Source organism: Heliangelus exortis, chromosome 29 (genome assembly GCF_036169615.1).
Source record: "Heliangelus exortis chromosome 29, bHelExo1.hap1, whole genome shotgun sequence".
NCBI lineage: Eukaryota > Metazoa > Chordata > Aves > Apodiformes > Trochilidae > Heliangelus > Heliangelus exortis.
The window spans coordinates 4,504,284-4,515,582 of NC_092450.1; the positions used below are offsets into that span (position 1 = coordinate 4,504,284).

The 11,299-nt window shown below is 53.5% G+C and overlaps 1 protein-coding gene across 1 annotated transcript; it reads left to right on the forward strand.

Moving 5' to 3' along the window:
* Nucleotides 1-1,065: 1,065 nt before the first annotated feature.
* CWC25 (CWC25 spliceosome associated protein homolog) lies at nucleotides 1,066-10,705 on the forward strand. The gene is made up of 10 exons (XM_071728805.1): nucleotides 1,066-1,204; nucleotides 1,558-1,730; nucleotides 4,688-4,924; nucleotides 5,374-5,443; nucleotides 5,528-5,655; nucleotides 5,887-5,956; nucleotides 6,884-7,050; nucleotides 8,151-8,237; nucleotides 8,774-8,935; nucleotides 9,946-10,705. Exons 1-10 carry the CDS (start codon nucleotides 1,187-1,189, stop codon nucleotides 10,058-10,060), a joined length of 1,227 nt encoding a protein of 408 aa, XP_071584906.1. The 5' UTR covers nucleotides 1,066-1,186; the 3' UTR covers nucleotides 10,061-10,705.
* The last annotated feature ends 594 nt before the right edge of the window (nucleotides 10,706-11,299 follow it).

Consider the following 11,299-nt stretch of genomic DNA (forward strand, 5'->3'; position numbering starts at 1 on the left):
CCCCTTTTTTCTCCCAAACAGCTGCTGCACACACCCCAAATAAACAGCGCTGCTGCTGCCCTGGTTTTTCCTGTCTGCTTCCTAATGAACTTAACCCTAATTACTCCTAATGACCCCACGTGCCCGCCGTTTTGCCGGAATCCACTCGTGGGTGTGGCAGTGATGGGGACTCCCTCCTCTCCTCTCCTCCCTTCCCTCGGGACCGGAACCCCCCGGGACTCGAACCCGGGTCCCTGGGCCCCAGCGGCGGCCGCGCTGCCCCTGAGCCGTGCCCGGGGCTCGGGGCCGGGGGGGCCGCGGGGGCCGCGGGGCTCGGGTGGCTCCGGGGCAGCGCTCGGGGCCGGGAAGCTGCAGGTCCCGGGTTCAAACCCCGCGCCGGGGCTGTGCGAGAGGAGGTTCAGGCAGCAGAACCCTTCACCGGTTCTGTCCCGCGGGAGCCGCTGGGATTCCCGAGGCGTTTTTCCGGGATTCCCGAGGCGTTTTTCCGGGATTCCCGAGGCGTTTTTCCGGGATTCTCGAGGCGTTTTCCTGGGATTCCTTTCAACGATTCCCTTTGGAATGAGCTCCAAACACCCGGCGGAACAGAACCGAGCGGTGCCTCCCCCCGACCCGCAGCACAGGAACGGTGCGGGCGGTGCCAAAGTGTGAAATGTTATCACAAAATCGGGGTTTTTTGGGGTGAAAAAGACCTCTCGGGTTCGCGAGGCCGCACCGGGCGCTCCCGCCGCGGGGAGTCCGGAGGTGCCGGTTTCAGGCTGGACCGAACCCCGCAGCCTCGGGGTGACCGAACCCCTCCTCTCCGCACCCCTGAGGCTGAGCTGCACCCTTTGGGGTGACTCCTGCGGGAAAGGAACGGAACGACCCGGCCGGGCCCGCTCACAACCGCCCCGGTACCGATGGCTCTGGGGGCACCGTCCCGGCAGGGCCCGGGGAGCCTCACGCCGCTCAGACGTCTCCTTCCTGAGGGGCCTCACTCTCGGCCTTTCGATTTTTTCCTTTTTTTTTTTTCCCTACCGAGCGCACGGCGGAGGCCCCGGGCCCGGCTCCGCTGCTCTCCCTCGGCCGCCATCTTCCAGCGCCGCGGCGGAAGTGACGACACCGGAGCGCGCCGCGCGGAACGGGCCGTGACGCGGCGCCTTGTGATGACGTCAACCCGGGCCCGGTAGCGGCGGCGGCGGCGGCAGCGATGGGGGGGGGAGATCTGGTGAGGAGGGGACGGGATCGGGATGGGGATGGGGGGGCCCGAACGGCTTCCCCGGGGCTCTGAGCACCGGGCTGGGCTCCCGGTACCGCCCTGAGCTCCCGGTACCGGGCTGGGCTTCCGGGGGGACAACGGGGCCGTGTTCACCGGGGCCTGCGGGCGTTCCCAGGCCCTGCCAGCGGAGCCGTCGGTGCCCTGGGGTTCCGTGGGCCCCGTTCTCGGGGGGGTGGTGGGGGGGGGGGGGGGGTGTGAGCGGCCCTTTCCTGGTGGTTACCGGGGAGGTCCGGAGGGGGGGGGGGGGGGTGTGGGGGTTCGGTTCGGTGGAGTTTCGCTAACGGTTCCGTCCCGTTCTGCAGAACCTGAAGAAGAGTTGGCACCCCCAGACCCTGCGCAATGTGGAGAAGGTTTGGAAAGCCGAGCAGAAACATGAGGCTGAGAGGAAGAAGATCGAGGAGCTGCAGAGGGAGCTGCAGGAGGAACGGGCCCGGGAGGAGATGCAGAGATACGCGGAGGACATGGGCACCGTGAGGTGAGCGGGGACCGGGACCCCCCGGAGTGTTCTAAAGTCCCATAACATTGAGCAGAACACACTAATTAATGATTCATTGGGAATTTAATACAAAGTAACAAGAAGCAGTAACAGTGCTGGCACCCGGGGGGCTCTGCTCCTCCAGACTGTGCCACTTCCTTCAAGTTTTTTTTGGATATTTATAGAATCCCAGAATGGGCTGGGTTGGAAGGGACCTCAGAGCTCATCAAGTCCAACCCTTGATCCACATCCAGGCTCTTTTGAAATATCTCCAGGGATGGAGAATCCACCCCTTCCCTGGGCAGCCCATTCCAATGCCTGATCACCCTCTCTGCAAAGAATTCTTTCCTAATATCCAACCCAAACCTCCCCTGGCAGAGCTGAAGCTCTGCCAGGGGAGGTTTGGGTTGGATATTAGGAAAAAATTCTTTAGTCCATGCCCTCTTGTCCCACTGATATCTACCCAACCCCCCCCTGGCTCCAACCTCCTTTCAGGGAGTTGTAGAGAGTGATGAGGTCTCCCCTGAGCCTCCTCTTCTCCAGCCTCAACACCCCCAGCTCCCTCAGCCCTTCCTCACAGGAATTCTGCTGGATCCCTTCACCTCCTTTGGGCCTCCATCTCCTTCCTGATTTTTGGGGCCCAGAACTGGACACAGGACTCAAGCTGTGGCCTCCTCAGGGGCAGAATCCCTTCCCTGGGCCTGCTGGCCACACTCTTCCTCAGCCAGGATTCCATTGGGATTCTTGGCCACCTGGGCACACTGCTGGCTCATGGGCACCTTCCAGGTCCCTTTCTGCCACTCTGTGCCCCATGGAGCTCCCCATGGGGTTGTTGTGGCCAAAATTCGGGACCTGGCACTTGGAATGTTGAACCTCATCCCCTTGGGATCATCCCAACTCTCCAACCTCCTTTCAGGGAGTTGGAGAGAGTGATGAGGTCTCCCCTGAGCCTCCTCTTCTCCAGCCTCAACACCCCCAGCTCCCTCAGCCCTTCCTCACAGGACTTGTGCTGGATCCCTTCCCAGCCTCCTTGCTCTTCTCTGGACCTGCTCCAGCACCTCAAGCTCCTTCCTGAGCTGAGGGGCCCAGAACTGGACACAGGACTCAAGGTTTGGCCTCACCAGGGCTGAGCACAGGGGCAGAATCCCTTCCCTGGACCTGCTGGCCACGCTGTTCCTGAGCCAGCCCAGGATGCCATTGGCCTTCTTGGCCACCTGGGCACACTGCTGGCTCCTCTTCAGCTTCCTGGCAATCCAGACTCCCAGCTCCCTTTCTGCCCCTCTGTGCCCAGCCTGGAGCTCCCCATGGGGTTGTTGTGTTGAACCTCATCCCCTTGGGATCAGCCCAACTCTCCAGTCTGTCCAGGTCCCTCTGCAGAGCCCTCCTGCCTTCCAGCTGATCCACACTCCCCCCCAGCTTGGGGGAAATCTGGGAATTTGCTGCTGATGGACTCAATCCCCTCATCTAAATCATCAATAAAGATATCAAACAGCACTGGGCCCAACACTGATCCCTGGGGGACACCACGGCCGCCATTTTGATGCAGCCCCGTTCAGCACCACTCTCTGGGCCCTCCAGCAGTTCCTAACCCAGCACAGAGTGCTCCTGCCTGATCCATGGGCTGACAGCTTTTTCAGGAGAATCCTGTGGGATATGGTGTCAAAGGCCTTGTCTTTTCTGCTGGGCAGTTTTTGGGGTTGTTGTCACCAAAAGTGCAGGACCCGGCACTTGGAATGTTGAACCTCATCCCCTTGGGATCAGCCCAACTCTCCAGGTCCCTCTGCAGAGCCCTCCTGCCTTCCAGCTGATCCACACTTCCCCCCAGCTTGGGGGAAATCTGGAAATTTGCTGCTGATGGACTCAATCCCCTCATCTAAATCCTCACTAAAGATATTAAACAGCACTGGGCCCAACGCTGATCCCTGGGGGACACCACGGCCGCCATTTTGATGCAGCCCCGTTCAGCTCCACTCTCTGGGCCCGGCCCTCCAGCCAGTTCCTAACCCAGTACAGATGCCCCTGTCCAAGCTGTGGGCTGACAGCTTTTTCAGGAGAATCCTGTGGGAGATGGTGTCAAAAGCCTTGTCTTTTCTGCTGGGCAGTTTTTGGGGTTGTTGTCACCAAAAGTGCAGGACCCGGCCCTTGGAATGTTGAACCTCATCCCATTGGGATCAGCCCAACTCTCCAGTCTGTCCAGGTCCCTCTGCAGAGCCCTCCTGCCTTCCAGCTGATCCACATCCCCCCAGCTTGGGGGAAATCTGGGAATTTGCTGCTGATGGACTCAATCCCCTCATCTAAATCCTCACTAAAGATATTGAACAGAACTGGGCCCTTTATGGCTGTGTGAGCTGGGAAGGCTGGAAATGTGTCAACAATCCTGATTCTTCTTCTGCAGACACATCCTGGGCTTGGTTAACCCCTTCCTACACTGATTCTTTTTATGCAGACACATCCTGGGCTTGGTTAACCCCTTCCTACAAAGGCCATCTCTAAGAACATTTAAACAGCATTTTGTCCCAATACACTTTTTCTCTCCAAGGTTCATCCTGCAGTTCACATCCTCATCTTCTTTCCCTGCTTCTCTCTTGCCTTTCTAAGTAAATGCACTAAAAAAATTTTCTACTTAGGTTAAATGAGCAAACATGAGATGAGAGTTATTACAATTTGTCACAGCCACACAGTGGTTTTTTTGCACAGAACTTTGAGGTTAATGCTTCTGTTTTATAAACAAAGTTATAGGTTAAATGAACAAATATAACTTTATATGGAAATTGTTACACTGAGCAGCCAGGGGGGGTGGGCACAGCCTGGTGAGGGGATGTGGGTGCCCAGGAGGGAGCCTGTGGTTTGATTTCCCCTCTTTCTCAAAGGTTTCATCTCCCCTTTGTGAAATAAATCCTAAAACTGGGAGTTTAGGAGTGAGAAAAGGCCAATCAGGTGATTTTTGTCTCCTCCAGGAAAAAAGAGGAGAAGTTGGAGTGGATGTACCAGGGCCCAGGAGGGATGGTGAACAGAGAGGAATATCTGATGGGTCGCCCTGTGGATAAATACATCTTTGAGAAGAATGAAGAGAAGGATGCTGGCTGCTCCCACGAGACTGGGCTGCTCCCAGGCTCCATTTTTGCCAAGTCTGGGGCCAATTCTGTCCTGGATATGGCAAACAAGATCCGGGAGGATCCCCTCTTCATGATAAGGTACTGGGCAGCAGGAGGAGTTGAGGCCTGGGCAGCAGGAACTCACTAAAAACTTCATTTTTTTTTTTTTTTGTGTCTTCTCTTGGGTTGGTTGTGCTGCTGCTGGGCAAGTTTGCAGAAATCCAGGATTTTGGGGGTCTGGGAGGTGTAAATGCCAAAGGGGTCACTCCACACTGGTTTGGCTCCCTCTTTTCTCTCTGTGAATACACCTGGTCTGGAGAGAGCTGGTTGTAGGCAGAGGAATGGTGACAAAAAAAGCTTTATTTTTACCCTCTTCGTTGCACTCTGAAGTGAAGGAAAGGGCAGACCCCTCCTTAGTTGGGTTTTTTTTTGCTGAATGTACAAAACTTGCCTGTCTTGTGTCTTTTTGGAGCTTTGCTCTTGCTTGGCCCCTTTCCTGAAAAGAGGCTCTTTCCAGCTGTTTCAAAACTTTTCTTTTCCTGCTTTAGGAAGAGGGAGGAGGAGAAGAAGAGAGAAGTTCTCAACAACCCTGTTAAAATGAAGAAAATCAAGGCCTTGGTAGGTGGATCTCAAAGCCCAGGGGGTGCTGCTGAGTGCCTGGGGGGAGAGGCAAAATAATCCCAGCTTTGCTTTGCTTTGTAGCTGCAGAACAGTCTGGAGAAAAAAGAGAAAAAAAAGAAGAAGGAGAAGAAAAAAAAGCACAAGAAGCATCGACACCACAGCTCCAGCAGTGACAGCTCCAGCAGTGATGAGGAGAGAGGCAGAAATAAGTATGTTTGGGGCTTTGAGAGGAAAAACACCTCATGTCCTGGCTCTCTGTCCTTCTTGGCTTTTCCCAACCCTCTCCTCGAGGCTTTTTGCTCCAACCAATGCTCAAAATTGCCCTGAAGGCTTCTCTGCTGTTACTTCCTTGCTTTCCAGCATTAAATCCTTTTCTAGGGGTTTTTAATGTTTAAAAAATATTCCTGGTTTTTACCTGTCCTGTCCTGTTTTCTCTGCAGGTCCCAGAAGAGGACAAACAGTTCCTCCTGGAAGCCTCCTCTTCCCAAACTCCCAGGGTGTGGTTTACAGGTGAGGAATTCCTGGGCTTCCCACTGCAATTCCAGCAGTGAGTGCCCTGAGCTGGGGCAGAGCAGGGCTTGGGGCAGTTTATTCCAGTTTATTCCAGCTCATTCCAATTTATTACAGTTTATTCCAGTTTAGTTTGTTCCAGTTTAGTTTGTTCCAGTTTGTTCCAGTTTAGTTTATCCCAGTTTAGTTTATCCCAGTTTAGTTTATCCCAGTTTAGTTTATTCCAGTTTAGTTTATTCCAGTTTAGTTTATCCCAGTTTAGTTTATCCCAGTTTAGTTTATCCCAGTTTAGTTTGTTCCAGTTTAGTTTGTTCCAGTTTAGTTTGTTCCAGTTTAGTTTATTCCAGTTTAGTTTATTCCAGTTTAGTTTATCCCAGTTTAGTTTGTTCCAGTTTATCCCAGTTTAGTTTATCCCAGTTTAGTTTATCCCAGTTTAGTTTATCCCAGTTTAGTTTATTCCAGTTTAGTTTGTTCCAGTTTAGTTTGTTCCAGTTTATTCCAGTTTAGTTTATTCCAGTTTAGTTTATCCCAGTTTAGTTTGTTCCAGTTTATTCCAGTTCATTCCAGTGCTGTTTCACTGGGAGTTGTTATAGGATAAAGCTCAGATTAAATTTGGAGCCAGCTGAGCCTTGGAACTCATTTTATTCAGCTCCTGGGAGGAGTTTTGGCTGCTCTGAATTCAAGTTAACATTTTTTTTTTATTTATTTTGAGTTTCTCCTCCCAGAATTTCCTCCCTCTGCCACTTCAGGTGACTGAACGTCCAATGGGGAATTTCTCCCCTCAGACAGAGGCGTTAATGAGGAGTTAGGAAATCAGATTAAGGGAATCCAGACCCCTCCTCCCTGCCTGAACCTGCTCAGAGGGAGCTTCTCCCCCTGCTGCCCTTCCGGGGCGTTTCTCCTCAGATTTTTTTTTTTTAATTCCAGCGGGAGCAGATCCCGCGTTCTCGGAGCTCTCCACCTCCCGGCCAGGAGAGGGCCCCCCAGAAGCACCGCGATCGCTCCCGGAGCCACTCCCGCTCTCCCCAGAGACGTTCCAGCAGGAAAAATCCCGAATTCCGGAGCTCCAGATCCCCTCCTAAACACGGGAAACAGTGAGTGGGGCTGAGAGCCTGGGGGTGTGAACCTGGGGCTGCTGGCAGGGAAAAATATTCAGGAAAAATCCCTCTGGTTCAGTCTCCTCCTGCCCCTGGAGTCCTCTGGAACAGTTTGGGGTGTGAAGGGGGAGGCTGAGAGGGGGTGGAAGGGAGGAGGAGGAGATGGAGGAAGAGGAGGAGATGGAGGAAGAGGAGGAGGAGGAGGAGATGAAGGAGGAGGAGGAGGAGGAGGAGGAAGAAGAGGAGATGGAGGAGGAGGAGGAAGAAGAGGAGATGGAGGAGGAGGAGGAAGAAGAGGATATGGAGGAGGAGGAGGAGGAGGAGGAGATGGAGGAGGAGGAGATGGAGGAGGAGGAGGAGGAGGAGATGGAGGAAGAGGAGGAGGAGGAGGAGATGGAGGAGGAGGAGGAGATGGAGGAAGAGGAGGAGATGGAGGAAGAGGAGGAGGAGGAGATGGGGGAGGGGGAGATGGAGGAGGAAGAGAGGGAGGAGAGGGAGATGGAAGAGGAGGAGAGGGAGGAGGAAGAGGAGATGGAGAAGGAGGAGAGGAGAGGAGAATGAGGAGGAGGAGATGAAGGAGGAGGAAGAAGAGAAGGAGGAGGAGGATGAGGAGATGGAGATTGAGGAGGAGGAAGAGAAGGAAGAGAAAGAGGAGGAGGAGAAGGAGGAGGAGGAGGAGGAGGAGATGATGGAGAAGGAGGAGGAAGAGGAGATGGAGAAGGAGGAGAGGAGGAGGAGATGGAGATTTGCTCCTGGAGGGGCTTTGCTGTCTGCACCCTGGGGATGGGGATTGTGAGTGTTTTGTTTGGGCTAAAGGTTCTCTTTAGGAGGAGTTTGTAACTGGGGAGTTGTCTGTGCTGAATGCTGGGTAAATCAGGGCCTGGGTGTTTATTGTCTGCAGGTGAAATAATTTAATAACTGAGTGACAAAAAAAAAAAAAAAAAAAAGGAAATTCCCAGTGTTGGTGTGCAAGGCAAACAGCCCTGCAGTTCCAGACAATGTCTTGAGTTCAGAATATGTTTAAAAGAAAAAAAAAATTGAGAGGGGTGATGATGGGTGTTCATTTGTCCTAAAAAAAGGTGTTTTTGGGTTTCCAGACACAGCAGTGGGGAGGGGAAGGGCAGAGCAAAGAGCCCCTCCCCCAAAAAAAGCCATCGCAGGCAGCACACCCCAGGCTACACCAGGTGAGTGAGAACTGAGCCTGTGCCTGGGGCTGGAAGGGGCAGTGACAGAGCTGGGGCTCACCTGGGAACCCAGAGTTCTTCTGGGAGCAGAAAATGAGGAGTTTGAATGCCTAAAAAGTCAAAGATTCTGACAGTGTTTGGGTTGCTGCTTGTCCAGCTTCCCAAAGAACTTCCCAGCTTTCCTGCTGCTCCATGTGCCTCACAGCAGTGTGTGAGGCAATCCTGGGAAATCAGTCTTCGTCCCATTAATTAGAGAGTAATTAATTAATGAATTAATTTCCTTGTCACCAGGAAAACATGACCTTGGCAGCAGAATCTCCCAATTTAGCCCCAAAGCTGAAAAAAAGGGAGGGAACCCTTGTGCTGTGGGTGTGGTGCTGCTGACACAGCCCCTTCCGCCCCCCCCCCCAAAGCACCAACCCAGCTCAGCAGCCCTGGTCTGGGGGGTTTTAAATCATCCTAAAGAACCAAAAACAAGAGGGGGGGTGGGGTTGATGTGCTGGGAACTCACAGAGTGGTGTTTTCTGCACAACCAGAAAAATCTCTCCCGAGGAACTGGAGCGTAAACGCCAGGAAATGATGGAAAATGCCAAGTGGAGGGAAGAGGAGAGAGCAAACAACCTCAGGAAACACAGAAAGGAGGAGGAGCTAGAGAGAGAAATGGAGAAACTCGACTCCAGAGATGGGAAATTCTTCCAGTGAGTTTTTTTCCTGACCTGATTTTCATGCCAGGCCTCAGCTTTTCAGGAGTGAGTGATGGGCTCAGGGGTTGTGGTGGTTCAGGGGATGGTGCAGGATCTGTCCCTCCTCTTCACCACAATGAGCTTTATGTCTCTGATGGTGTTGGCATCACCTGGAAACCTGTGAGCAGTTATTTTTGCAGGAAGGCCTAGGAGTGTTTTCCACAAAGTTCTGGGTTTTTTTTTTTTTTTAGGAGCTTGAAATAGTTCTAGGCCTGCAGGTCCCCTGGGAGTCTGTGTGCCACGAGCTCATGGGACTGAAACCATGAGACCATTTCTAACCCAAGTTGTAACTTGCAGTCCCTCGTGCACTTCCAGAAGTACAGGGATGTCTGGGAAAGATCCTGTGGGCAGAGGTGTGGATTTTGGGATGTTATTCTCCAGGCTCTCCAAATGAATAAGAAGAGAGAATAAAGACTTGATTCCTGAAGCTGCCCAGGGGACGTGCAAGGGTGGCTTCAAATCACAAGAGATTTTCTCCACCAGCAAAAAATCTCGTGCAGAGAGGGATTTTTGTATCAGAAGCAGCTGCTGAGCTGACAAACTTTGTGTTTATTGGTGTCAAGAGAGCACAAGGAGGTTGCTCAGCAAAGCCCAGCAGTGGGATCTGGAGGGGTCACAAGGATCCCTGTGCTCTCCTGCACTCATTTCCATGAGCTCTGCCATTCCACAGGTGAAAACCACATTGCTTTTCCCCCTTTTGCTTCCCAGAAAGCAGCCAAGTCCCCTGGGATGGCTGCATTTGGAGTTAAAAGTTTTATTTAGAAGCCAGAGGTTTGAGAGCTACTGAAATCTTTTCCTGGGCACTTTACAAGCCAAGCTCAAAGGGATGTGGATCCTTTAGGATATTGCTGTTCCCTCTGCTGGATTGATTTAGGTGGATGGTTTGGGGTTGAGTAACCTTGCTAGAAATGCTGGAATGTTTGCCAAGAGATGCTGATTCCTTTCTCTGGTTCCATTTTCTGCAGTCGTTTGAAGTTGGAGAGTGCTTCCAGCTCCAGCCTGGAGGATCGGGTGAAACGCAACATCCACTCCCTCCAGAGGACTCCTGCAGCCTTGGAAAAAAACTTTATGCAGAGATGAGACTTTTATCCTTCCTCTGCTCCTCTGCAGAATTGATTCCCAAAGGTGAGAGGGACTCCCTGCTCCCCCCAGGAAGAGTTTCCATCTCCCAGAGTGGTTCTGGATTGCTGGGACCTGCAGCCTGGTCTGGACTGGGAATTCGTTTGGAACTTGGGAGCCTTTGTGGTCAATTTCTAACACATTGCCAGATCCTTTCCTTCCCTCTCTCTCTCTCCACTGGTATCATTTTTTTATGCTGTTAATCTCTGGGTGCTTCCTACACGGGGCAGATTGTCCCAGCTCTTCACCAAACCCCCGAGTTCTGTCAGCCCTGAAAAATCAGAGAGGCACAAAATCACAGCTGGAATTTATCAGGGAATTTGCCCTGGGATTCGTGGCGTGGAATTTGATGAAGTTATAGGAGGAAGAGGACCAAACCCTGCTCGGTGAGGCTGTCACCCTTCAGGAGTTTGAGGGGGTTGTGGGGTGGTGTCAGGGGAGGCTGTAAAATCCCTGTGGGTTGGATGTGGTGTGACCCAAAGGGAGCTGCTCCCAGGGGAAGGGCAACGAGCAGAGCATTTGATGCAGCAAACGTTTCTCTGGGATTCTGTAAGTAGTGTGGATATGTACAGCAGGGTTGAGCTTTTTTCCTCGTTTTTTAAAAATGAAGAAAATTTATTGTCGTTTTCAAACGTTCTTTGGGGCTTTGGGGGGGGGGGTGGGGTAACCCCCGTATCACAGCGGGAGGGTCCGGGGGTGCTGTCACTGCCTTGCCAGCCCTTCTTGGGGGTTTTCTGGCCCGCTGCAGCCCACGGGGAGGTTCCCGTGGGGTTCCCGTGGGACCCCCGTGGGTCCCGGTCCGTCCCGCTTCCTCCTCGCCCTTTAAGCGGCGGCGCGTGACGTGTGTAGCAGCCCCATTCATAATTCCAGCCGCCTCGCTCCTGATTGGCCGGAGCGCTGCGGGGCGTGGCCTGAGCGGCGACGTCACCGGGACTGAGCGAAACCATCTGGGACGAGAGGCGGAGGGGCGGGCGTTCGCTTTCCCTTCGCTTTCCTCTCCCCATCCAACCCTTCCCTTTGTTCCTCCTCTCTCCTCAAGCCGCGCTCCGCTTCTTCCCGTTCTTAACGCGGGACGAACCGGGCCGAGCCCGCGGTCAGCGCCGCCTTCCCGCTCCTCAGCTCCCCGGGTTCCCCCTTCTCGTCCCGCAGATGGTTCCTCCCCCTCCTCCCCACCTCCTCAGCTTTCCGCCATTTTGGCGC

What these genes read in the sequence shown, in the direction of transcription:
- CWC25 (XM_071728805.1), top strand. An exon ending in GATCCCCTCTTCATGATAAG is followed by an intron (nt 4,925 to 5,373) that starts GTACTGGGCAGC and finishes TTCCTGCTTTAG; the next exon opens with GAAGAGGGAGGAGGAGAAGA. An exon ending in TGAAGAAAATCAAGGCCTTG is followed by an intron (nt 5,444 to 5,527) that starts GTAGGTGGATCT and finishes TTTGCTTTGTAG; the next exon opens with CTGCAGAACAGTCTGGAGAA.